The sequence below is a fragment of the Capricornis sumatraensis genome, chromosome 3 (assembly GCF_032405125.1).
Source record: "Capricornis sumatraensis isolate serow.1 chromosome 3, serow.2, whole genome shotgun sequence".
In the NCBI taxonomy this organism is placed as follows: domain Eukaryota; kingdom Metazoa; phylum Chordata; class Mammalia; order Artiodactyla; family Bovidae; genus Capricornis; species Capricornis sumatraensis.
In genome coordinates this window covers 115,652,769-115,679,170 of record NC_091071.1, presented here as the reverse complement: position 1 = coordinate 115,679,170, position 26,402 = coordinate 115,652,769, and the positions used below count along the sequence as shown (strand labels likewise).

At 50.4% G+C, this 26,402-nt stretch overlaps 2 protein-coding genes across 3 annotated transcripts in view; one reads left to right on the top strand and one right to left on the bottom strand.

Moving 5' to 3' along the window:
* SCTR (secretin receptor) overlaps nt 1–17,045 on the top strand; it is a 70,082-nt gene extending 53,037 nt beyond the window's left edge. For both annotated transcript variants that reach the window (XM_068967620.1, XM_068967621.1), the window contains 6 exons: nt 2,652–2,712; nt 3,896–3,965; nt 8,259–8,350; nt 10,110–10,236; nt 15,555–15,596; nt 16,700–17,045. In XM_068967620.1, coding sequence (XP_068823721.1) covers nt 2,652–2,712; nt 3,896–3,965; nt 8,259–8,350; nt 10,110–10,236; nt 15,555–15,596; nt 16,700–16,849 — 542 coding nt within the window. In that variant the 3' untranslated portion in view covers nt 16,850–17,045. The remainder of the gene's footprint in view (nt 1–2,651; nt 2,713–3,895; nt 3,966–8,258; nt 8,351–10,109; nt 10,237–15,554; nt 15,597–16,699) is intronic.
* Nucleotides 17,046–19,526: 2,481 nt separating this feature from the next.
* On the bottom strand, nt 19,527–25,505 carry TMEM37 (transmembrane protein 37). The gene is made up of 2 exons (XM_068969157.1): nt 25,398–25,505; nt 19,527–20,442 (listed from the first exon to the last, which is right to left on the bottom strand). Exons 1-2 carry the CDS (start codon nt 25,416–25,418, stop codon nt 19,852–19,854), a joined length of 612 nt encoding a protein of 203 aa, XP_068825258.1. The 5' UTR covers nt 25,419–25,505; the 3' UTR covers nt 19,527–19,851.
* Nucleotides 25,506–26,402: the final 897 nt, after the last annotated feature.

Genomic DNA, 26,402 nt, shown 5'->3' with positions numbered 1-26,402 from the left:
CACCTGTACCCCTTGCAGTGTAAGTGCAGAGTCTTTTTTTAAAACCCTTGCCTGAGATGCACACGCTGCCTTATTTATGTAGCTTTGGCTGTGCTGGGTCTTTGTTGCACACAGGCTTTCTCTAGTTGTGGAGAACTGGAGCTACTCTCTAGCTGCCATCCGCAGGCTTCTCGTCGTGGTGGTGTCTCTTGTTGTGGAGCACAGGTTCTAGGCACACGAGCTTCAGTAGCTTCATTAGCTCTGGGCTTGAGGGCCCTCGAGTGTGCAGGCTTCAGTAGTTGTGGCTCTCAGGGTCTAGAGCACATGCTCAGTTTGCAGCTCTCAGGCTTAGTTGCTCCTCAGCATGTGGAATCTTTCTGGACCAGGGAATCAAACCCAGGTCCCCTGCATTGGCAGGCGATTCTTATCCACTGCACCACCAGGAAAGTCTGGAAGCATGGAGTCTTAATCGCTGGACTGTCAGGGAAGTCCTGGTCCCTTGCGTTTTGAAATGTCATAGGAATGTGCCCCCATGCAAGTTTGTTTTCATCCTTTTTGCTGCTGAGTGGCGGTCCTTTCATCTGGAGACTCACATATGTCATTTCTTGGACAGTCTTCCTACACTGTCCCTTTGATCTTTTTTCCCCCTCTGGTTTTAATCCTCTCTTTCTGAAACTTTTAATCAGATGGTTCACATCCTGGAATTGACTTCTAATTTTCTCCTTTCTTTCCTCCTATTAATACTTTTCATTCCACACTTTGTGTTCTGGGCAGTTCCTGGTCTTTATCTTCTAGGCAATCTATGGAATTTTTTAAAGTCTTGATCATCATATATTTAGTTTCCAAGCCCTCTTCCTCGTTCTCTGAATGCTCCCTGTTTTCAGCATCCTGTTTGTGTCTTGTAGAGGTAATCTTCCCTCTGATCTCTCTGATGATATTCCTTAGAACTGTTTTGCTCAAGTTCCTCCTGTAGCCTGTATGGTCTATTTCCTCTGAGTTCCTTTTCTCTGCTTGTTTTGGTCTTTGTCTTTTATGTAATCAGCCTTCCTCAGATGTTGGTGACCTTGACCATTCATAATTAAGAATGAGTCACTTCAGTGTTGACTGAAGCCTGTCTGTGTGTGTGTCTGTGTGGGGTGGTGGTGGTGCTTGGGGGTTGGGTCACATCTCTCATGGGAGACTGGGCTGGAAATGGCCACTGTATTGGGGTCCTCAGCATGGCTATCTACAGACCCTTTTTCTAAGGCTGTTTGCTTCCTCCAGGGAGGAACCCTTTCATCTCCCACCTGGGGTGGAGGTTGGAGGGCTGGAGCAGCGTAGAATCCTGGCTGCTGGAAGTCTGAAAACTGAGCAGCCTAGGGGTGGGGCTCTTCTCAGTTAGGGGATAGATAGGCATGTCCATTAGAAATAGAATCTGAGTTATATTTTATATAACTTAAAGTTTTTCAGTAACCACAGTAAACACAGTGAAAAGAAACTAGTTTCACTAATTAGTGAAATTCAATAGTATGTGTTATGTAACCCAATATAACCAAAATATCAACCTTTTAATGTATGATTTAAAAAATTGTTAATAACATATTTTACATTCTTTTATTCATGCCAGATCTTCCACATCTGCTATCTTGTGCTTCTGGCACATCTCATTTGAGAGCAGCCACGTAGCAAGGGCTCGGAAGCCACACGTGGTGAGAGACGGCAGTACTGGGCAGCACAGGCATAGCTCAGCTGAGAGCCCCTCCCACCCTCTGCTCAGTTGCCCCCAAGAATTCATTTCTGTCAGAGATGAGCAGCTGACTATTTGGCTGTGGGAGGGTGGTTCTGACCACCTGGAGTGGTTACCTGACTCCTGTCCAGACTTCCAAACCATCCTGCTGCCCACCCCCAGGCACAGAACAAGTGCCTTCTCAGAGGCACCCCCTGTGCAGCACTCTTGCTTCAGCTTTCTCTGCTCCGGGACACCAGCCAGTTACTGCTCCTCTGCCAGCTACCAGCCTCCTAAGCGTGTTGACATCTCTCATCTGCGCTACCCTCCTTTTCCATTCTTTGGGCTTATAGGCTTGTAGCATTTTAATTTTTTACTATCATTTTGAAGGGGTGTCAGTGAGAAACAGATAAATGTGTAACTTCAACTTAATGTGTTCAACTAGAAGTCAGGAAATGTTCTTGTATTTTGTCTTTAAAGTTCTTGTGTATTACAAGTCTCTAGTCTAAAATCTATTTTTGTTTAAATGATGTCGACAGGTTACATTATCAGTCAAATGGCTAAAGTTCTTACAAATCAATATTTGAATAGAACTGATTGTTCTCCTGTGGTCTTGAATCCCCTCCCCAAATATCCCAGTTTGATAAAGGGCCTGCACCAGTGGCCTCCACAAGGTCAGGGTCCCCTCCCTTCTCCCCTGCAGCAGTCCTTCAGAGTCTGGCCCAAGTCTGGCCCAAGGAGACCCCTGCCCTGAAGTGGCCTTCAGGATATGTCTGATCCTGCGTCAGTTCCCAAGGATTCCTTGGCACCGTTGAAGCGTGAGGCTGCACATTTACACAGGATGGCAAGGGGGTTTCCATGGCAACTAGACCTCAGCATCTGCTCACTGTCTGGCCTAGAGTCAAGGGTGTGGAAAACTGAGTCATCTCCCTTCTGCCCACCCTCCCCCTTTATTTTTAACCCTCAGGTTCCCCAGCCATCTTTGTTGCTTCGTGGGCTGTCACCAGGTACTTTCTGGAAGATGTCGGGTAAGCTGTTGGATGGAGAGGTAACAAGAGTATATTTTATATGGTTCAGTTCTTTCAATAGGATGGACCCTTCTCTGAAGCTGTTATCTAGGAGAGGCCTATTTCTCAGACCCGGAGCCACAGGTGGGTTCTCTGCCATGCAGGCCGCTGAGTGCCCAGCTCTCCTGGATGTGTGTTTGCAGACATGCTGAGCCACCCTCCTGCTGCCCGATCAGCTCTGTGCTTGGGTCAGGTGCCTGACGAGAGCTGTGCTGCTCAGGGAGGAAGCTCTAAGGACCAACCTAGCTTTTCTCTTCCTGGCAGCTCCCTCCTCTGCTCCTCCCGACATGGGATGTGTGAGTCCTACAGACTCAGGAGAGCAGGAGGGGAGAAGCAGCTTTCAAATCCCCGATGGGTGCAAAGAGATCTAGTCTCATTCTCTACAGATTTGGCTTAGGGACAGGGTGAGCCTGGGGGCTACTGCGAGTGGGCTCATGGATGGAAAGCTTGAAAGAAGCTGGGGAGGTGGTGAGGCAGCATGGCCCCGTGGGAGGCCATGTTTCATCCACGTAATGACACAGCCAGGCCATGGCGGACGAGGTGTAGAAGTGTCTTGCTGTCCAAATTCAGTCTAAAATAATCCTTTTAATTGAATTAATTCCCTTTAAAAAAAAATCTGGATTTTTAATTTCTCTAGAACAAATGGAAAGTTCTGTCAACATTCCCTAGGTCCCCTGTGGCAAAATGAGCTGGGCAGAGTTGTGGCCACCTTAGACCAAGCGCAGTCTGTCTATTTGCTAAGTCCCCCCATGCCCCCAGGGCATGATGTCCCCAGAGCTGAGGTCACATGACACTCACCCAGACACTTCATTCCCTGACACTTCACCTGCCTGGCTGCTGTTGCCACCATGCTCCCCAATGATCTTGACCATGCACTTGGCTCTGGGGTCCAGAATCTTCCATCTCAGATCTGTGTGCCTTTGCTCCCTAGACACTCACTGGGCTTGCCTGGAGCCTGGATGCTCCCCAGCCCTGGCGGTGCTCTTGGCAGCAGAAGACAGTCAGTCCTAAGGGTGTTAAGCCCACAGTCTCCAGGGGGCAGGACCACAATGTAGTCCTTCCTGCAAAGGGCACCTCTGAGAACAGATCTCTTCTAGTCAGCCCAGTTCCCCACTACTAGTGATGCCTGGCTGTCCTTCCCTAGGTGCTGGGACATCAATGCCAATGCATCCATCTGGTGGGTCATCCGAGGGCCTGTGATCCTCTCCATCCTGGTAAGTAGCTAGCCCCCCTGATCTGGGCTCCAATGGGAGAGACCAGAACAGTGACAGGCTTGTGGGGTGGAGGGCCTTGGCAAGGCCAGCATTGCTGCCTCCAGGTGTGTGGAGGAATAAACCAGAGTTTCCAGAGGCTGGGCAGCAGCAGGAGGGTCTGGGAGCCCTGCCTCCAGAGACTGCCAGAGGGGAGGGGAGCGAGGCCAGAGCAAAAGTTTGCCTTGGCCTTGTCCACTGGGAGCAGCTTCAGTGTACCAAGCAGAGCTCCTTACCCGGAGTGGCTGGCTCAGGTCACTTGAGATTCTGCCTCCACTGGTTCAGATGGTTGGATCTTGATCATTTTTCTAAGCATACTCTGGTTGAACTGGGAAGACTCACTGAGCCAGAATCATGGAGGGGCTAGCACCTGGGGAAAGCCAAGGCTGCTGTGGTCTTGTCCTCTGTGGTGATGTGCTGGGGCAGGAGGGCAGGCCTGAAGGGGTGGCCTCAGGGGCGAGATTGAGGAGTGACTCTTAGGGCAGTTCAGGGTGTCTCAACCTTTGCTCTCCTGTCACCTGGGAGCCTTTAAAAAGAATACCAATAGCAGAGATTCAGGCTCTCCTTGTCCTGGGGAGGGGCCTGGGCACTCAGCTTGGTTTTAAGTTCCCAGGTGATTCTGCTCTACAGTCCAGAGCCCTGTAGCTAAGCCTGTGGGTGTGGCTAAGGATAAGGAAGATCCATGGGGTGGGGAGGGTGCCCTGGGGCAGCCCTTTTCCTAAGTAATATGCACAGTCTCAGAAGGATGCCAAGACTACAGAACCAGGTGACAGGAAGTGCCCTTCCTAGGCTCACAGGAGGGTCAGACTGGGCAGCAACCCCCTCTTCCACTAGCTGGCTGGCTTGCCTTGCGTGTCTGGTTGAAGGGGCTATCCCATAACCCATTTTCCTTTTTTTTCTTTTTTCAAAAATAGTAGAATTGGGGGGGGAATAGTAAAATTTGGGACTTCCCTCGTGGTCCAGTGGTTAAGACTTGGTGCTCCAAATGCAGGGGTCAATCCCTGGTCGAGGAATTGAATATCCTGCATGCTGCATGGTGTGGCCAAAAAACAAACAAACAGAAAAGAGTAGAATTTTACACCATCCTCCCTATTATCTCAACTCACAACAGGAGAGCTAGAAATTGTAGAGAAATCTGAGTAGCAGCCACAGTTCAGTTCAGTTCAGTCGCTCAGTCGTGTCCGACTCTTTGCGACCCCATGAATCGCAGCACGCCAGGCCTCCCTGTTCATTACCATCTCCTGGAGTTCACTCAGACTCACATCCATCGAGTCCGTGATGCCATCCAGCCATCTCATCCTCGGTCGTCCCCTTCTCCTCCTGCCCCCAATCCCTCCCAGCATCAGAGTCTTTTCCAATGAGTCAACTCTTCGCATGAGGTGGCCAAAGTATTGGAGTTTCAGCTTTAGCATCATTCCTTCCAAAGAAATCCCAGGGCTGATCTCCTTCCGAATGGACTGGTTGGATCTCCTTGCAGTCCAAGGGACTCTCAAGAGTCTTCTCCAACACTACAGTTCAAAAGCATCAATTCTTCAGCACTCAGCCTTCTTCACAGTCCAACTCTCACATCCATACATGACCACAGGAAAAACCATAGCCTTGACTAGACAGACTTTAGTCGGCAAAGTAATGTCTCTGCTTTTGAATATACTATCTAGGTTGGTCATAACTTTTCTTCCACGGAGTAAGTGTCTTTTAATTTCATGGCTGCAGTCACCATCTGCAGTGATTCTGGAGCCCCAAAAAATAAAGTCTGACACTGTTTCCACTGTTTCCCCATCTATTTCCCATGAAGTGATGGGGCCAGATGCCATGATCTTCGTTTTCTGAATGTTGAGCTTTAGGCCAACTTTTTCGCTCAGGAGAGCATGATGACTTCTCCCTATTTCTGCTTCTCTTAGAGGGTGTGAAGGTCATTCATTAATTTGGAACCACTCAGGGTAGGAGTTAGGGTTAGAAACGCTGTGACTGATATGGTCGGAATGCACAGTTATCACCAGTACAGAGGGTGTCTAGTGCTTTAAACACAACTTTATTTTTGCTGCCCTGAGACATTGCTACCCAAAGTTACTTCATGTTAATAAATAAATAATTTGATTATAATTTTGATTAGGCCAACTTTAGCATAGTGTTTTCTAATCTGACTAAATTAAAATTTAAGGGATAATGAAGGATATTAAGCTTTCATTTCCTATTATAGTCTTAATACACTGAAAACTGTATACTGAAATCTGCTATTATTTATCAAAAGTTGTTTTTTGCTAGCTTGTCACATTTAAATAATTTCTGAACATTTTTTATTAGCATAATAATATGCCAGAAAAATATTGACTATTCTATCACTAATTATGTTATACAAAGAATGTACTTGTTTTATGTTAAATCAAAACATTCTCACTTCTACAATAGTAGTAATACAATTTATATAAAAATGGAAAAATACAAAATGTATTTTTAAAAAGGGACTAAAATCACCCATATTTGTAGCACCGAGATGGACATTATGATGCTGTGCTTTTCTGTCCTGCAATTTTCTTTGAGTGCAGGTACTTTTTCAAAATGCTTATTACAGTTTTGTGTCCTAGTTTGTTTTTTTTTCCTTAGCAGTAGATGTAAGCTTTCCAGTGTCACTTGAAATTATTTGATCAACTGCTGTGCTATAGCTGCTAAATACTGAGCCAGTTTCCTTGTATAATTCTGGGACTTTGACAGGCCAGTCCAGGAAAGCCCCAGGGCCCAGGCTGATTTCATGAGACTGTGGTCTCTCTAGTGATGGAGGATATTGGTGGGCGAGGGGGCACTCCTGATGCCAAGTATCTCTCTCTCAGCCTGTCACGGGGCCCAGAATTCCTCTATTTAAGATTTATTCTTGAGATAGTTAAATTTTTCCCTTTCGCTTTCAAATGCTTCCTATTAAATACAACTCAAAGAGCCTTTGTTAGTTTATACCATGCTTAGAGCAAGATGCACAAAGAGTGAGCTGAGAAGTGTTCTGACCAGGGGTGCTGAGCTGGGGTCCTAGACACGCCTCTAATCCTGTGTCTTCTGGCAAGCGGCTCTAGGCCTCCAGGCTACTCGTCTGAAAATGAGGCTGCCCGCCCAGTCAGTTCCACTGATCCCTGCTTCTGCAAAATGATTCTGGAGCTGGTGGGTGAGGGGAGGAGAGAGGGTGCTATATGGGCAACCTCGTAGTGTGGCTGGCACTGGGCACTGGAATGGGGGAAAGGATGTGGTCCCTGTCCTTTAGAAAGGCAGGATTGAATTGGCAGTTAATGGACACACGTGGATGCTTGCACTTGGCCCCTTGAAGTATTTCAAGTGCCCTTACAAGTAGCATCATCCCTAACTACAATAAATCAGGAAAAGGAGGTGTTCAGAAGGCTTCCTGGAGCTGGTGATTGAGCTGCAGAGCGACTGTAAGTCTCTGAAGCAGTGATTCTCAAAATGTGGTCCCTAACCTGGCAGTTTCACCAGGGAGCTTGTTAAGAATGCAAATTCCCCTGTGGTCTGGTGGTTAGGACTCCGGGCCTTCATTGCCGAGGGCCTGGTCCCTGGTGGGGGAACTAAGATTCTGCAAGCTGCAGCTAAAAGAAAGAAAGGAAGAAGCAGCAAATTAAACCATAAATGTTGGGGGCGGAGCCTAGCAATCTGCACCTTAAACTTTGAGAACCTCTGCTTATAAAGCCTTTGCTACTTGGGCGTAGTCCAAGGCCCAGCTTTGGCATTCATTCTCTGGAAAGTGAAAATGAAGTCGCTCAGTCATGTCCGACTCTTTGCGACCCCGTGGACTGTAGCCTACCAGGCTCCTCCGTCCATGGGATTTTCCAGGCAAGAATACTGAAGTGGGTTGCCATTTCCTTCTCCAGGGGGCATCTTCCCGATCCAGCGATCCAGGGATTGAACCCGGGTTTCCGGGTTTCCCGCATTGCAGGTAGACACTTTAACCTCTCAGCCACCAGGGAAGCCCCTAGAGCTTGCTAGAAATGCTGAATCTCAGGCCTGCATTTTAATAAGATTCCAAAACATTCCAATTGTGAGTGATCCACCCTGCAACTAAGCAGACCTCAGAGCTCCTGCAGCCCAGGAGTGGAGGCTGAGCCATGGAAGACTGTGTGTTTCTCCAGGACTGGGTGTGCTGGAGGGCGTGACGTGCCGTCTTGCTGTGGCTGAACTGCCTTCCCTGCCTGGAGCTGGAGCCAGGAGAGGTAGCTGGAAAGCAGATCATCTTTAGCCTCACCTCTGTCTTGTGTTTTACAGATTAATTTCATCCTTTTTATAAACATTCTAAGAATCCTGATGAGAAAACTTAGAACTCAAGAAACAGGAGGAAATGAAGTGAACCATTATAAGTAAGTGGAAGGCAAAGACAGGCACTCAGCCAGTCAGCAGGCATTTACAGAACACCTACTGTTTACCCAGCTGGTGCTCGATACTGTTAGAGGTAGAGGAGGAGGAAGAACTGGGACCTCATCCCAGGGAGTTTACAGTGGGGTGGAGGGAAGGAGGAGTGGGTCCTTCCCTCTCCATAGAACTGCCCTGGAGGTGGGGAGAAAAGAAATCTAAGCAGGACCCCTGTAGGCAGATATCTCACCCTTGGGATGAGGCTAGGGAGTCAGGGGCCCAAATTCAAGTTTTTATGGGGACAGTGGCCCTCCTTATATGTGGGTTTTGCAACCAAGGATTCAACCAACCTTGGATTGCAGATTGCAAATATTTGGGGGAAAAAAATCCAAATCAAAACATTTTCATTGTGTGAGGTATTATAAGTAATCTAGAGATTATTTAAATATATGGGGACATGTGCATAGATTTAAGCAAATACCCCATTTCATATAAGCGACTTGAGCATCCAAGGATTTCATTGTCTGCAGAGGGTCTGGAGCCAATCCCCATGGGTGCTAAGGGTCGACTGTGTATTTTCCAGCTTTCACTAGACTTTCACCAGATTTTCAAGATAATGTGATTCAAAAATACTTTAAAATCGTTGAGATGGTCAAGAAAGATGCTATATTAGTCTGCTCAGGCTGCATAGCAAGACACCACTAAAGTGGTGACTTAAATGGTTGACTTAAGAAAGAGAAACTTAATTTCTCACTATTCTGGAGGCTAGAAGCCTAGGAATAAGGTGTTGGCAGATTTGAATTCTCTGGAGGCCTCACTCCTTGGCTTGTATACAGCCACTTTCTTGATGGGTCCTCACATGACCTTTTCTCTATACATGTGCAATCCCCATATCTCTTCTTAAAAGGACACCAGTTGATTAGACTACAGTCCCACCCTGATGGCCTCATTTAAACTTAATCACCTCTTCATAGTCCCTATCTGCATATACAGTCACATTCTGAGGTAGTAGGGGTTAGTTAGAGCTTCTACTTAAAATTATATTTTGTGGGGAGGGGGATACATTTCAGCCCATGACGACTGTTAAAGGCAAATCAGTATCCACCAGGGGCTTTCTCTGTGATGTTCTGGGTTCTCAGAATCTGGCAGAGGCCTGGATGACTTGGTGACAGATTTTCCTAGGGTATCTTTAGAGCAGTGGCTCTGAAGTAGGGTCATGCTGGGGTCAAGAATAAAGTTGCCAGATAAAATACAGGATGCCCAGTTTAATCCGAGACTTGTATAAATAGCTAATAGTTTTTTTGGTACCTACACCAAAAAACCCCCCACAAAACTATCTGCTGTTTATCTGAAATTCAAATTGAACTGGGCATCCTGTATTTTTGTTTGCTAAATTTGGCAACCTACCCTGGGAAGAAAACAAAAGAGCTTCTCCTTACAGATATTCATTAACCAACAAATGAGAATGGTGGCTTTGCTAATAATATGTTAGACAGTGTGTGATATCTTAATAGTAACATATGCACGTATGTTATAGCGTAATTCCTGTGGCTATAGGTTCAACGCATTTTACTGATAAGGTTGCATAATCCAAGAGTTTGGAGAGTGAATCCAGGTACTGGGTATGTGGGAGCTGGAGATTTTCCAAAATGAAAGCTAAATAAACAAGCAGTGGGGACACCGTGGCAGAGCCTCCTGTAGTCAGGCAAGATGGGGGTGCTTGTGGGTGTGGGGTTGCCCGAGACTGCAGTGCCTGTTTGCCCCCAGGCGTCTGGCCAAGTCCACCCTCCTGCTGATCCCCCTCTTCGGAATCCACTACATCATCTTCGCCTTCTCCCCAGAGGATGCCATGGAGATCCAGCTGTTTTTTGAACTGGCCCTTGGCTCATTCCAGGTAAGCTCCAGGGGCAGCAACTTTAAGGTGAAAGGAGGCATTCTTTCTCCTTAGGCCAAAACCCAGATCTTCCCGAAGGTAGAGGAGTGCCTCATCTGGCAGAGACCCAAGAGAGGCAGGGGCAGGGCCTCACTGTGCTGTGTGACCCTCAGAGGGTCCCAAGTTCCCCACCAGTCACGTGTCATATGGGGTGGGAGATGCAACTCAGGAGAGAGAGACTGACTCCCGGGAAGACAGAAGGGAATGTAGCTCTGGTGCACTAGACCACACAGCCCTCAGCAGTTAGAAACAACGCGAGCAGTGAGGGCTTGAGCTGAGCCATCGAGGGGTGGAGGGGGGCAAGATGAGCCAAGCGGGAGAGGAGGGTGGGGTGGAAGGCTGTTTAGAAGAATATCCTCATCTACACACTGGGAAGTCCATAAAAACGCCCTGAGCTGAAAAATCCAGAAGTAACCGCATCAGCACATTATGCAGAATCAGTCAGGAGAGTTCCAAGTCTGAGGAACAGGAAACACAGGCAAGGAGGTCAGGAGGCTACTGTTTTTTTCTTTTCTTTCTTTTCGTTTTGGTGACAAGAGACATTTGACTCTTTGAAACAAATTACATACACAATTTACTAAAAATAAAAACCAACTTTAAAAAAAGGGGGAAAGGGGGAGAGGAGAAACGACCTACCTACTAATTCAACAAGATGTTGTAGTTAAAAAGAATAGTAAACCTATCTGGCCAGAAGAAACTTTTAACATGAATCCCAAACTTCACAATGTTATTTGTTTATTTACTCATAACTATCTCCTTCCAAAAATAATGATGTAGCTTTCAGAGAAAACATAACAAAGGACAAAAAATAAGCAGATGAGGGATCAGTGAATAAAGAAAATAAAGCCAAAACTGAGTTCATACACAGAAACAAGTTTGATGCAGTTCTGTAAAGAGGGGAGAAGTGTGTCATATATTTTGGTCTGGAGCTTCCCAGTAGCCAAAGCAAAGACAGGAACACTGTTTCAAGACTTAGATGTAAGCAGCCTGGTTCCCAGGGAAAGCCTAGGATTATAGTTTTGGGGCCTGAGAGAAATCTCTCCCTGTGGGCTTTTGTGAGGAAGCCAGCTTGTCATCAACACACAGCCCATCCACAGAGACTTCCTCACCTGGGCAGGCCTTGGCCTCAGGGTGAGGCTGGGTGCCTCCCTCATTCCTGGAGTTCTGTTCGGAACAGGGTGTGCCCAGAGTCATCTCCCCCTGTCCTGCTCAGGTTCCAGGGAAGACACATCAAGAACGCATTCCTGAGTGGGGTCTGGCCCTAACCCATGCCTGCAGACCCCACCCCAGGGCTGTCCCTGATGCACTCTTCTGAGCCTGTTCTCTGCCCAAAGACTCTCGCCAGCACCCCAGACCCCTGGAGACTCAGTCTCTGTGTATAATCATGAGCTTTTTCTCTGGATTAGGAAGTTTCCGTGTAACATGGGGGAAAGTTGGGCTCACCATGGCCCTTTTATCAGGTGGGCGGGGCTGTCCAAAGATGGGTGGAAGGTCTTGACCCAGCTGACAGAAGTGGGTAGTGACCCCGATGAGACCCAGGACAGCATAGATGAGGACTTCCTGTCTCTGGAACTAGGCTTGTGGCTAGGGCTGCAGACTACACCCAATGGAAGGCCATTTAGCTCCTCTCTGGGGACGTGCTTATTAAGAGAAAACTGAAAGCACTTTCCTAAATGTTCCCATAGGAATGTTTTAGTTCAATTCAGTTCAGTCGCTCAGTCATGTCCGACTATTTGTGACCCCATGGACTGCAGCATGCCAGGCTTCCCTGTCTATCACCAACTCCCAGAGCTTACTCAAACTCATGTCTATTGAGTCGGTGATACCATCCAAACATCTCATCCTCTGTCATCCCCTTCTCCTCCTGCTTCAACCTTTTCCAGCATCAGGGTCTTTACCAATGAGTCAGTTCTTCACATTGGGTGGCCAATGTCTTAGAATTTCAGCTTCAGCATCAGTCCTTCCAATGAAAATTCAGGACTGATTTCCTTTAGGATTGACTGGTTGGATCTCCTTGCAGTCCAAGGGACTCTCAAGAGTCTTCTCCAACACCACAGTTCAAAAGCATCAATTCTTCGGCGCTCAGCTTTCTTTATAGTCCAACTCTCACAGCCATACATGACTACTGGAAAAACCATAGCTCTGACTAGATGGACCTTTGTTGGAAAAGTAATGTCTCTGCTTTTTAATATGCTGTCTAGGTTGGTCATAGCTTTTTTTCCAAGGAGCAAGCGCCTTTTAATTTCATGGCTGCGGTCACCAGCTGCAGTGATTTTGGAGCCCCCCAAAATAAAGTCTGTCACTGTTTTCATTGTTTCCCCACCTATTTGCCATGAAATGATGGGACAGGATGCCATGATTTCAGTTTTCTGAATATTGAGTTTTAAGCCAACTTTTAAACTCTCTGCTTTCACTTTCATCAAGAGGCTGTTTAGTTCTTCTTCGCTTTCTGCCAAAAGGGTGGTGTCATCTGCGTATCTGAGGTTATTGATGTTTTTCCTGGAAATCTTGATTCCAACTTGTGCTTTATTCCAGCCCATAGGAATGTTTACGAAGAAAAAAAAAGATCTTTAAGGGTTTTTTTTAAAAAAAGAACCATTGTTCAAATACAAACATATATATCATTTATTATATTTTATACATACATATAGTGATATAATAAATATTTTTAAAATTCTGTATTATGGAAATTTTTTCCATATACAAAAGCCAAACGAGCAATATAATGAACCTGCGTATAGCCCTTACCCTTCTGTGACCTGTCCTATTTCACCTCCATCTACTCCCCATCTCTCATCATTTTAAGTAAACTCAAGCCATCATGTTATTTCAAATGTAAACATTTTAGTATATACTTTCTGAAAGACAAGAACTTAAAGGACACACGCAGAACCACAATACCATTATCACTGTCATATATTTCTAAAGACTGAAGTTTATTAGGGGCTTCCCTGGTGGCTGACAGTAAAAAATCCACCTGTAGTACAGATCTGGGTTCCTTACCTGAGTTGGGATGATCTCCTGGAGAAGGGAATGGCTACCCACTCTAACAGTGTTGCCTGGAGAATCCCATGGACAGAGGAGCCCGACAGTCCACGGGTTGCAGAGTCAGCTCCTCCTAATTATAGAAATACTTGCTTACTGAGGAAAATTTGGAAGTAAGGAGAAGTTAAAATAGAAAGGCAAATTCATCCAAACTCTCATAACCCAATGTAATAACCTCTGTTAAAATGGTGTGTTTACTTCTAAGTCTCCTTTCTAGCCAAGAAGACATACACATGTACACACACTTACACACATGTAATTGAGATCATGATGTGTGGTTTTTTAATCCTCCTTGTTATATTTAATTCTCTATCATTCCATCATGAACATTTTCCCAGCTCACTAAAGCTGCAGAGACTGCATTTTTAATGACTGTATAAAACTGGCATTTCCTAAACTTGTTGGCTATGGGAGGCCACCCTTTACTTACCTGGGGCACATCTAACCTGCCCTCACCCAGGGCTCCTGCCCTCACTTGAACAGAGAGACTGTGTCTCAACATCTCTGAGGCCGGGCAACCCTGGTCCGGAGAGGGGCAACAGCCTGACCTCCAGCTCCAGGCTCACCAAAACCCGTAACTCAGGTCCCTCACCTGGAAGCAGGGATCCTCCCTGCTTACCTTCCAGAGCTCTGGCAAGGATTAAGTGAAGCACCTGGAACCCAGAAGCCACGATTACATAGGCTAAGCTGTGGCCCAAATCCAGCTCTTGTTTATTGCAAAGCCTGCCTTTCACACTCTCTGACAGCAGCTCCTGGTCAATGATGCACATTTGAACCATCTGGGGCTCTTTCAGAGCTGCTGCTGGTCCCACCCCAGACATTCGGATCCGGGGCACAGAATGCACTTAGGCCAGAGCTCCCAAGTGATCCTCATGTGCGGCCAAACTTGGAAACCGCTGCCCTGAGTACATGTTCCTGCCCCACCCACATAGTCCCCGTTTTGTGTGACATCATCCATGTCTGAGACTCCAGAGCAGATCCTTCTAGTTTGTCTCTAAAACTCTTGTTAGAATGTCAGGATCCCAGAGCAGTTACGTGTATGAAACCCACTGTAAACGGGCTGGTTCATCCCTCTTTGGAATCCTGTCCATGTCTTAAGTAGCCAGGAGCAGGCCTGGTTGGCACTGGGAGGAGGGGTTGGGCTACCTGTAGTCAGGGCTGTGGCACCCAGGCCTCTGTGGGGCAGGGTGCTCACCAGCCTAGGAGGTCTGAGGGCAGGGCCTGTTAGGAAGGGCAGGCTGGCCTTCGAGGGTCCTTAGGTGAGCTGGACATCTAGACTGCTAGACCCTGTTCAAAGCTCATGGTTCCCTACAAGCCTTAGGCCTCAAATCCCGCATCTCAGCCTGGAGTCCCTGCCTGGTGGGCTCCATGCCAGAATTCTGGGTATTCCATTGGGAAAAGAGGAGTCCAGGTGCTGGAGAGGGAGGGTCCTGATAGTTACAATGCCCACCCCACCAGGGAACTTAAAAGCAAACGTAGCCCTGAGGCCTCTGACCTTGGAGATGTGAGTGGGGAGTCAGGCCCCCTGTTCGCTGGCTGAGACCTGCACTTGAGCTCTGCTCAGACTTTAGTTGCATTAAGCAGAAGCTGCTAACTCAGCCACAGGGACCAGGCAGGTCACTGGAATTAATAAGGGAGGCCATTCAGGAGAAGCAGGGCTTGGTGGCACCTGAGGCATTCCCATCCTGCCTGGAGCTGAGCAGGTGGAGCAGCCATGTGAACCCCTGGGCCTGGGTGGGCTTGTTTGCAGGACCAGCTAGAAATCTGGAGAGGTTTAAACAGGGATAGCTACTCAGATAGAAAGACAAATCTGTGACTGTGTGGTCAGAGCAGAGCTCTGGGCGGGATGGACAAGTCTCAAGTGCTACTGCTCCCTGCTTGTCCTGGATGCCCCACCTTACTAATTCCCATGACCTGCCTGGTCACCGAGGTTGAGTTAGCAGCCTCTGTTTAATGTAACTGACACCACCCTGGCGCAGGGCACCTCCCTGGACCCGGGGTCATTGTTGCCCCCAAGAGTCTCAGTCTGTGTGGGTGATGCCAGCACAGCTGGGTGCACTGCAGGGCCAGAAGAGGAAGCCCCTATTCCCTCTGGGGTAGCAGAGATGTGGGAAGGCTCTGGAATAGTCATGGGGAGAAGTGAGCCTGGGGTTGGTGATGAAAGGACCCCAAGGGCCTAGGAGGCCTAATGCCAGAGCCCCTCGCCAATCCCGTTGCCCCTGCTTCCTCCGCAGGGCCTGGTGGTGGCCATCCTCTACTGCTTCCTCAACGGGGAGGTGAGTGTTCTGGGGTTGCTCTGCTGCCTGGGGAGCTCCCTTGTCATTGGATTGTGGTTCAGAAGGGCCACCTGGAAAGGGTGGTAGGGAGCAGGGTATGGTGTGGGTGGGGGAGACCAGGGCCTCCTGGCTCAAAATCTGTCTTCCAGGAGTCTGAGCTCACTTAATGGGATCAACAGAATCACCCGGAGGCCTCGTTAAAACAACTGCTGGGTCCCATCTTGTTTCTAAACAGGCAAAAAGGCATCCTTTAGGTCTGGACTGGAGGCTGAGAATGTTTTAACAAGCACTCCAGGTGATTCTAACCCTTAGGCAAATTCAGGAAATGGAAAGTGGAGGAACCCCAACCCTAACAGAGGCTGCTGACTGCTGGTTGCCTGATGAGTGACCTCGGTCACTGCCCTGATCTGGGCCTCGGGCTTCCCATCTGTAAAGAGAGTGACTCAGGTGAAACGTCTGCCCCTCCATCCTCAGAGACCTCCAAAGAGTGTGACTGCTGAGCAGGGCTGTGGGAGCTGCACACTTAACTTTCAGTCTCTGTGCTTGCCCAGAGCATCTGGATCAGATCAGGAGGCTCCTGGCACAGAGGCCATGCAGTTGACATTAGTTGAACACAGTACTGCATGCAAATAAACCCTTCCTGGGGCTGTCAATCATCTGGTTCACCCCACTTGAATGGGAGTAGCCTCTGATATTTTCCCAAAAGTCAAGCATCAAACCTAGCCCCAAATGCTTTGCTGCTGCAGCTGGGGGTTGTGAAGGAAATTCCAAAGAGTAGCCCCTTGGTCCCTAGATGAGTTCTGAGCTAGAGTGGCTTCATGGGGACGTGTCCAATTGTCCCAGGTGACCATCTGGAGATTGTGGAACGATCACAGGGCCCTTCTTCAGGATAGGTTTGCTGAGGTTTCTGGTGAAAGGTCCTAAGGAAGAGGGGCCCCTCAGTACCTATGGATGTCAGGGCTGAAAATGGTAAATCTGAGTGGAGGGGAAGGCATGCCCTCTGGGCAGGAGTGGCAGAGCCTGTGCTGAGGCCCCAGTGGAAAAAGCAGGACTTGGGCAAAGATCACCCTTCCTTCTTGACTGACTCCTGGTCTCCGGGGCAGGTGCAGCTGGAAGTTCAGAAGAAGTGGCGGCAGTGGCACCTCCGTGAGCTCCCGTTGCAGCCCGTGGCCCCCAGCTCCTCCTTCAGCAACGGCATCAAGGCCAGTCCCTCGGAGCAGAGTCGGGCCACCCATAGGACCAGTGTCATCTGAGGCTGGTCACCCCAGGTCCTGAGGGCTGACTGTTGCAGTAGGAGAGCCTGCCTTCCTGCCAGATGCTGTGTGGTCTCTCCAGTGACTATTACACCCCTCCTCCTGGCCTTGGGGTGGGGTTGTGGTCATGATTCCTCAGAAATGATGGGGCCTGGGATAGCAAAAGGGCCTGAGATTCAGATCTGTTGAGTTTCCAGGAGAGGGCAGGGGAATAAATGGTAACTGGGATGAGACTTGGTTGGTATTTGTTGGTCTTCTTGTCCTTGAGACACAAGGTGGAGGATGCTGTCCCCCACTACTTTCTGGAGGAGGGGGCTTCCCTGACCTCCCTGCTGCAGTTTTCAGGAATAAGCTTAGAAGCCCAGTGATCCGGAAGATTGTGAGGAATAATGAAGCCTGGCGTGCTGCAGTCCATGGGGTCACAAAGAATCAGACATGACTTAGCAACTGAACAATAACCAGTGAACCAGAGAAATTCCCCTTGGCCTTGGGTGAACCCTCCCCAGCCCTCATTGCAACTCATCCATCCAGCTCTTACCCCGGAGCCTTCAAGACAACTCGATCAAGTTACAGGGAACCTTTTAATGACCCTAACAAGGGATGAGGCACCCTGTTATTCCTGCTTTCAGTTATCTGTGGTGGTGGTGGTGGTGGTTTAGACACTAAGTCATGTCCAACTCATGAGACCCCATGGACGGTAGCTTGCCAGGCTCCTCTGTCCATGGGATTCTCCAGGCAAGAATACTGAAGTGGGTTGCCATTTCCTTTTTGAGGATCTTCCCGACCCAGGGATCATACCTGGGTCTCCTGCATTGCAGGCAGATTCTTTACTGACTTAGCTACGAGGGAAGCCCTCAGTTATCTGTAGTACTGCAGAAAATGGGGCAGAATCCATTTGACAGAAGAGAAACTGGTTCACCAATGTCCTGTGACTTGACCAAGATACCCAGCTGGAAGTGGCAGCTCAGTGCAGGACTTTTGATTTTAAATCCCCAGGCTCGCTCCAAGGCTGTCTGTCTTCCCTGCTCCCAGGCTGGGATGAATGGGGGCCTGTCTCCCTGTCCCACTGGGAATTTTCATCTTATCCTTAACTGTCTGGATCTCAGTTCCCTCGCATATCAGCATTCCTTCTCTGCTGGACATGTGAAGATTAAAGGACTGAATATTTGAACCTTTTTACAAAACACTGCCTATGTGCTCAGAGAAAGCATTTAGGACAGGAGCAGAGGCAACCCCTCTCCCCAGAGTAGAGGGAAGGGCATCTTGCTGGTGGGTGGGCCCAGCTCTAGTCCTGGCTTTGGGTGACCTGGACAAGTGGCTCTGGCCCCCAACTTCTGCATCTCACCCCTGCAGACAAGAAGGTCACCCTCTCTCACCTCATAGACCGCCCCTGGGGTGAAAAGGCCAGCTTGCCCATTTTCCAGGGCTAAGAATACATGTCAGCCTGTATGGTTGATATAACTTTCTCCAGAGACCCCAATGAACTCTGTACATATTCGAATCAAGTTAAAAAAAAAAAATCATGAGGTATAGGCACCCAGAAAGAGGACCTGGCAGGCAGAAACCCAAACCTCATGAGGCCAGAATGAACCAGGGAAGGCCTGAGCTCATCAGGTCAGGGAGGGGCACGGGGCTAGTATGGAATGAAATAGGCTGAGGGCAGAAAAAAACCCCATCTACTGGGCAGAAAAGGGACTGAAAAGGGGGCAATTTAATGCACAAAAATATAAAGTGGCCGGAAAGGGTGGAAATCTCCACTGATTCCTGTCTCCTTCACCCGCAGGCCTCTGTATCTAGGCTGGTTGTTAATCATTATCCAAGGTTTGGCCAGTTCCCTGTACCCCGTGGAGTCCAGATACGTGCTGTCTGGAGTGTGTTCTAGGATCAAAAATGGTACTGAGGCTATCTGGCCCTGACCAAAGATGGACACACATGCTATGTCAGAGATCCATTCATCACATGTTCAATTGTGTCCAACTCTTTGCAACACCATGGACTGTAGCCCGCCAGGCTCCTCTGTCCATGAGGATTTTCCAGGCAAGAATACTGGAGTGGTTTACCATTTCCTCCTTCCGGAGATCTTCCCAACCCAGGGATCGAGTCTCCTGCATTGGCAGGTGGATTCTTTATTGCTTGAGCCATCGGGGAGGTCCCTACATCAAGAGGACAGTATTATAAGTTAGGCAGCTCTCCTGGAAGGGCTTCAGGCAGTACTCACTAGGAGAGTACTCAGAGGGACAGCCAGCTGCTGGAAGCAGGGGTTATCCTGGGATTTTGAGGTACCCACAAAGGGCAGGGTTCAAATAAAGTCAAATGGTTTGAAAGCCTACCATATGCAAGCAATCCTGAACTCTGCTTCCCTGGCATGACCAAAGCTAAAGCAGGGAAAATGCAAAGGCCCTTTGAGCTGGTGGAAGAAAAGTCTGAGGCACTAATTGGACACCCTTTGCTGGAAGGATGATTCACTCTTAGTCTCCCAGGAGGCCCAGGGGCCCTACAGCCCACATCCCAGCAGGGTCAATAAAACAGGTGTGAACTGTGCTTCCCTGTGCAGCCAGCCTGGGCACCAGTGACCCAAGCTGCTTCCAGGTCTATTCCCATCCCAGGAAGTGTTCAAGTAAAGGTTTTAAAATATGTTTATTCATGTAAAATCAACATCCTATATAACATGGCTGCGGGTAAACTGGTGCAGCTGGTGGCATGGAGGCTCCCACCTGACCTCTGGGCTGCAGACCAGCTGCAAAGACCCCTGGGCCACTGGCCCAAACACACCAAGGCCAAGAGGCATCAATTTGAATGTCACATGTTGGAATTAGAAAAGTCATCTTTTCCGACCCCTCTCACTGCACGGCATGTGGGACTCAGTTTCCCAACCAGGGATCTAACCCATGTCCCCTGCATTGGAAGCCCAGAGAGTCTTAACCACTGGATCACCATGGAAGTCTGGAAAAGTCCCTTCATAGGCAGGCTTTCCGGTAACTTGATGTCCTTGGAGGAGGGTCCTAAACTTTTGTAGGCAGGCCCCAGGGATGCATGTTGTTGTTGATGTGGGTGATGCTGTTGATGTGCAGGCCACTGATAGCATTCAGGAAGAGAAGGAAGGAAGCTGTGAAGTCACTCCAGAACATCAGGGTGAGGCCCAAGAGCGTAACCTGGCTCCTGAGAAGGACCAGGAAGCTCAGGAGGCCCCCAAAGGAGAGGATGAATGAGATGAGTAGGAGGGTGGAGCCCAGAGCCCACTTCCGCCAAGCGAGGGAGTCCTCGCACACTTGGGACACTATGAGAAACTCCAGGCCAAAGATGGCGACCACCACGGCCAGGGTGGCCACGACGCGGGCCACAGCCATGCCCGAGGCCAGCCAGGGCACCTGGGCCTGACTCAGGTCTCGGAGGCAGTGCAGCTCCGTCTGGTTGGAGGCAGTGCAGAAGCGCCACAGTCCGAAGAGGCGGTCATCTGCCAGGAGCCATTCGCCATCGCAGATTGATATGGAGGAGAGGACCACAGCCAGGGAGGTGCACAGGATGATGAGGGCTCGGGTAAAGCACTCAAGGAAGGACCGGTGGGGCCTCCTTTGGCCCAGCAGCCTCTGTGCCTGGAAGACAGCATGGGGCAGCATGTCAGGGAGGGCCCCCCTCACACCCCACCAGCCTCTTCAGGGAGGACCCACAACATGCGGTTCAGATTCCCACTGCCACTGGAACCCTTCTCCCATCCTGCCTGTTCCCGGCCCACCCTCCATTCAAGACCTATAAGCACTGTCTGTGGATCCAGTTATTTATCAGGCAAAGAGTTCCCTGCCCTTTCTTTAATGATTTTATAATGAATAAAAAGCCCAAATTCCATTTGCCTGTCTATACTCTTTAGCCCATTCTGAAGTCAGAAAACCTGTTTGACCTGGCTGTTGTGACCTTGGGCCAGCAGACAGCCTTGGTTTCTTTATATGCGAAACAAGAACACGACACAGAGTTTCACAGAGTTATTAGCACATCAGTGATAGTTTCCTCCCCTGGCTCCTGGTCTCCCTCAGTTTCATCCTAATCTGAACCTTCTGAACTTGCCAGGACCCAGGTGCTCAGTGATGTTTGCACTTCACCCTTCAGTCTGGCTTAGCCTGTACCCCACCCAGAACATGCCACCACTAGGTGTTCCAGCAGCTTCTGGGGTTGGAAGGGGAGTCCCTGGGGCTCCCCTTCAGTCTCTGGTTTCAGCCCTGGAAAAGTGCACTGTCCTCTCTCCTGGCAACCTGGGCCAAGCGCCCAGTGAGGTGTCTCTTGTTACAACTCTGGGGTACCCTCCAGTCACAGTCCCTCAACCCAGAAGCAAAAAGAATGCTTCAAAGAGTGGCACGCCTTAGATGGCCCACAAGAGCTCCCAGAGCATCCTCCCCACCACCCCGCTCAGGCATACAGCCCTCTTCCCATGCTGAGGACAAGCCTAGAACTTTCTTCCTCACCTACTGGCTCCTCCACTTGGAAGACTCTTCTGGCTGCCCCCCTTTCTCCATTCTTCATGTCTCGACTAAAACACCACCTCTGTAACCACCCAACCCAGAAGGGACTCTGGTCACTCTCAGAGGAACCGTTCTGATAAGTTACCTATTTCTGTCTGAATAGTGGTTGTATGTTATCGTCTGTCTCACTCGGAGACTGAGGTCTCCAGGAGGCCAGGGCCTTTCCCTAGCACCTGGCACTGTGCTCAAGAGCCATGAGATAAACGAACGTCAAGCTTGCAACCACTGCCGCTTTCACCTGAAGCTCCCTTTAAACCATCTCCTGCCCAGTCCTAAATTATGTCCTTTATAGTGAGTGTGGAGGCAGCCCAGGTTACACCTTGGTTTGGGAAGTAAGCAAAGCAGAAAACTCAAGCGTGACAATCACTGCTAGGGAAACCAACCAAAAGGGGACTCTAGGGTCAGCCCTACCCACGTGCAAACAGAGGCTTCCAGAGGCAGGCCTGGGCCACCCCCTCAGTGAGGGGCAGAAAACAAGGCCTCGCTCCTGGGAGACCCTGTGGTCAGAGCCCCAGCAGGAACATCAGGCTGCCTGCTAACCTGCCCACCTTAGCAGCCCCAGGGATACAGGAAAGAATCCTATTTGCTTTCAGCACTGCTGCCTAAGTTAGGATCCCATTTCACCCTTAAACCCGAGTCTGGACTTCCCTGGTGGTACAGTGGATAAGAATCTGCTTGCCAACGCAAGGGACAAGCATTCAATCCCTGGTCTTGGACAGTTCCACATGCCAGAAGAACTAAGCCCGTGTGCCACAATTAAGCCTAGAGCCCGTGCTCCACAACAAGAGAAGTTACTGCAGTGAGATGCCTGGGCACTGTGATCAAGAGTAACCTCTAGGCTCACCACCACTTTAAAAAAAAGAAAAGAAATAGCTGCTTTTTCATTAAAAAAAAAAAGAACAAACTAGTCTGGTGGAGTAGGAAACTTCATGGGGGGTATGCAAAGACAGCAACTGTCACAGAGGCCAAGGGACCTGCCCAAGAGCATTGACCTACAGCACAGTAAAGTCTGACACAGCGGCTCAACAGCTGTATCATGTGGGGAGGTGGGGGTGGGGATGCACGCTGCCAATAAATACTGACTTGGGCCATCCTGTGAGGGGCTCAGTATAGTGGTGAGGAAAAGGAGTGGAGGGGACTGAGGGACACCCAAGGACACCGATGCAGATCCAGACATAAAGGCAGCCTGGTGTGCTGTAAAGAGCATTCAGGTGGGAGTTTCCTTGTCTCTTAGCAGGGGGAGGGGGGCCCCTCACTTCAACCCATCAGATCCCTTTTTCCTGCCAGAGCCACTGGGAATCTGAGTCTGTACTGGATTTCAATAGAAAATTTGGCTCTACTGCTAGGAAAACCAAGGGAGCTTTGAAACCTCTGATTACAAACCATAAAGGTGCTTGTCTTTGCAACAAGGTTTCTTAACCCCCTTGACTCTGGTTTCTCATCTACATTCTGTAGGAGTTAGTGACTGCTGCAGGAAAGCATAGCCATGTAGGCACCTCATGAGGTTTTAACACCCCTAGAGGTCGTTAAGTTTCTAGGATGGGAAAACCCCAGACGCAGGCAACAAGTCACAAGAATACAGCACCCAGAGGCCTTTTGACCTTGGACATCACGCTGTCTGGAGAAAAAGCACATGCCGTCCTGCGCTCAGCCCCACCTGTCCTGGGCACTGACTGGACTTTAATCTCCAGGCCCTCGGACATTCAGAAAGACAGCTGACATCAGGTCATTTTCCCCCTCCCATCCCAAAGTAGGGCATCATTCAAACTCTGACACCAATAAAACTCCCAAGGATTAAATGAGATTATGTATATAAAGATGCTTGGCACATGAGCAGTCCTGATTTACTACAGCTAGTCCTAACATTAGGAACAATAAGGCATCTTGAGTCCTCATTCCTCACCACTCCCCCTCCCCCCCCCCCCCCCCCCACCTGAGCTTTGAGCCATCCAAGGCCTGAACCTCTCCTGGAGGTCAGTTGAGCCTCAGCATGGTAAGTGGAAGGTTTGTGGACCACCCAGGATGAGGGCAGTTGAGCCCTGTCCCTGATACTGCCCAGCCCAGCTCCTTGACCTTGGGCAAGTCACTTTAGTCTTAGGGCCTGGACTTTCTCCACTAAAAAAGAAAAAAAAAATGGAAGAGGCATTTCCTGAATGATTTCCAGTGACCTGTAGAACAGTGTCACTCGATACTCTTGGGCCGCTAAGTCCACTGCCAAGATCCTGTCTTCCTCTACAACCCAAGACCCCATCTGATTCCATCAGCCCCTAAGTAGACACTCTGGGCTGCTCACTACTCATTCTGCACATCACCCCTCCCTCCTTATTTGCCCCAACCCCCCATTGCCCACTCAGCCCAAGGCCAGGTCAGGCCCTTCTCCTCATCAGCTGGAAATCCCGTCTGTGCTCAGCCGCTGAGTCCGTGTCCCACTCTTTGGGACCTCACTCTAGCCAGGCTCCTCTGTCCCTGTGATTCTCTAGGCAAGAGTTCTGGAATGGGTTTTCTATTTCCTCCTCCAGAGGAGTTTCCCCCACCCAGGGATCAACCTGGGTCTCCTGCATGGGCAGGCGGATTTTTTTTTTTTTAACCACTGAGCCTCACACAAAACCCCTTCTACAGCTTCCTAAACAGTAAGCCCATTCTCGCCAGCATGACCCCAGGACACTGATCAGAGAGGTACAGGAGCCAGTCTGCTTGGTTTTTAGCTCTTTGACAAGTTTATCCCTGGAGATAACTAGTCTTGCCTCCTGCCCTCTTGGTGGAGCTGAACCGAGTTCTGAACACCGCAACTGCATAGAACAGTCCCAGGCCTGTGGTTAAGTGCTCCTAAGGGTCAGCGACTATCTTCAAGCACAGCCTCCCACCCAGCCAGTAGCGCTCCAGGGTTTTAACTTCATCTTTTCCGCCCACCCCCCCCAACCCCCTTCTCCATCCTTCGCTAAAAATCAAGTCCTTCAACCCGGCTACCAGTCTTCCTGCCCCTCCCAGCCCGGTAAGAAGCTCTCCCCTACCCCTTAGTCCTGTCGCAGTTTCTGATCTAGCGGACCCATCTGAATCGTGCTTGCAAGTCTCTCCCCAGCTGGGCCGCGGGCCCCTCGAGGCGCGACCACACCCGATCCCACCCCCCACGCATAAGGTCCGGAGGCAGACCGGTCGGGACTTCAGATTATGCCCAGAACAGTAGGGAGTAACTCGCTGCATCCCGCTCTCGAGCTGCTGAATCCCGGCAGCAGGAGGTTTGCGGGAGGCTTGTGGGTGGAGTTTCTCCTGTTCGGGTCTAGTCTGGCTCTCACTCGATTCTGGGGCTGAGCTGGCCGCCACCGGCAGGTCACTTCACCTGAGCCTCAGCCTCCGCATCTGTAAACTGGGCGGAGCTCCGGGGTCAGTGCTGTGGCGCTCTGAGCGCTCGCGGGCTGAGTGTGCGGCCCGCCAGGACCATCAGGTCGGGACACGGGCCGGTGGGACGCGTCCGCTATGGAAGCTCGGCCGCGGGGTAGAACTACACGCCCGAGGGGCGGAGGGAGACGGGCAGGTTCCCCAGCAAACGCCTCGCATCACTGAGAAACCTCATCTCTGCAATGCCGGCCCCTCACCTCACTACAGTGTTCCCAGGTTTCCGCGCGTCCCAGCGAATCCACCCCCGTCCCCGTCCCCACAAAACTCAGTTTTGCGGAGGGGAGATGGTACTCCTTGCTCGGGTTCAGGGAAGTTCTGGCTTCCGGAGACATGTCTCCTCCTCTGAGGAGCGAACCTCACTCTATAAGTGGATTCCGTCCATCCTCCGCCCCCAAAGCGCCCCCTTTTAAGAGGGACCCTTCTGTTAAACCTAACCGATGGAAACAGAGGACCCCAAAAAGAAGTAAGACAACCCCCTGACCCCGAGACTTTTGGGAGCCTCGTGTGTGCGAAGGACCCGAGCGACAAGACCGAGCCACAGAACAGTGCTAGGGTGGAAGAGGGGTCCCAGGTGGCTTCCTGACTGCCTCCTGGACCCTGGCAGGGCACTCCTACCGCTCTCACCGCGGCCGCTCGCTCACCTGAACGCCGAGGGCTGTCATCCTGCACCCGGGCTCTTCGCGAACTCCCACCAGCTGCCTCCACGATCCCTAGCGCCGATCTGCCGAGGCAGACCCTCGCGGCTTAGGAATCTCTTCTCAGGGGGCGGGGCCGGGGGCGCAGGGTGGGTCGGAGGGCGGGGCGAGCGAAGGGCGGAGCGGGGAAGGGAGGGGAGGGGAGGGGAGGGGAGGGGAGGGGCGGGAGGGGAGGGGAGGGGAGGGGAGGGGCGGGAGGGGAGGGGAGGGGAGGGGAGGGGAGGGGCGGGAGGGGAGGGGAGGGAAGGGGCGGGAGGGGAGGGGAGGGGAGGGGCGGGAGGGACGGGGGCGAGCGGGAGGGGCGGGGAGGGGCCCTGGGTATCAGCAAACTTGGTGCTGCCGGGCTGGCTGCCGGCGGCGGTGCCGGCGGGGCTGTTCCCCGCCCCGGGCACCTGGGTGGACGCAGAATCAGCGGGGCCGCGGGAAGGAGCCACTGGGGAGGGGTGGGAAGCCAGGACAAGGCCAAGAAGTGTAGGCTTGGTCGGCGGACCCGCGAAATCCAGGCCTGGAGTTATTCCCTCGCTCTGAGGATTGCTGTGCGCCCGGCACCGATTTCCCAACGGCCAGGACCGCGCAGGCGGAAGGCCAGCGACCCAGGACCTGATCCCGCCCCAGCGTGTCCGCCTGAGCGTCAGGGGAGGCAGAGGCGTCTAGAGCGCAGCGCCCGCCTGGGCTCCGCGGCTTCCAGCATCTTGTACTGTGTGATCCCGGGCTCTTTTTCTGTTGTTCAGTCGTTGAGTCGTGTTTGATTCTTTGCGACTGGACGGACTGCAGCACGGCAGGCTTCCTTGTCCATCACCACCTCCCAGAGTTTGCTCAAACTCATGTCCATTGAGTCGATGACACCATCCAACCATCTCATCCTCTGTCGCCGCCTCCTTCTACCTTCAGTCTTTCTTAGCATCAGGGTCTTTTCCAGTGAGTCGGCTTTTCTCATCAGATGGTCAAAGC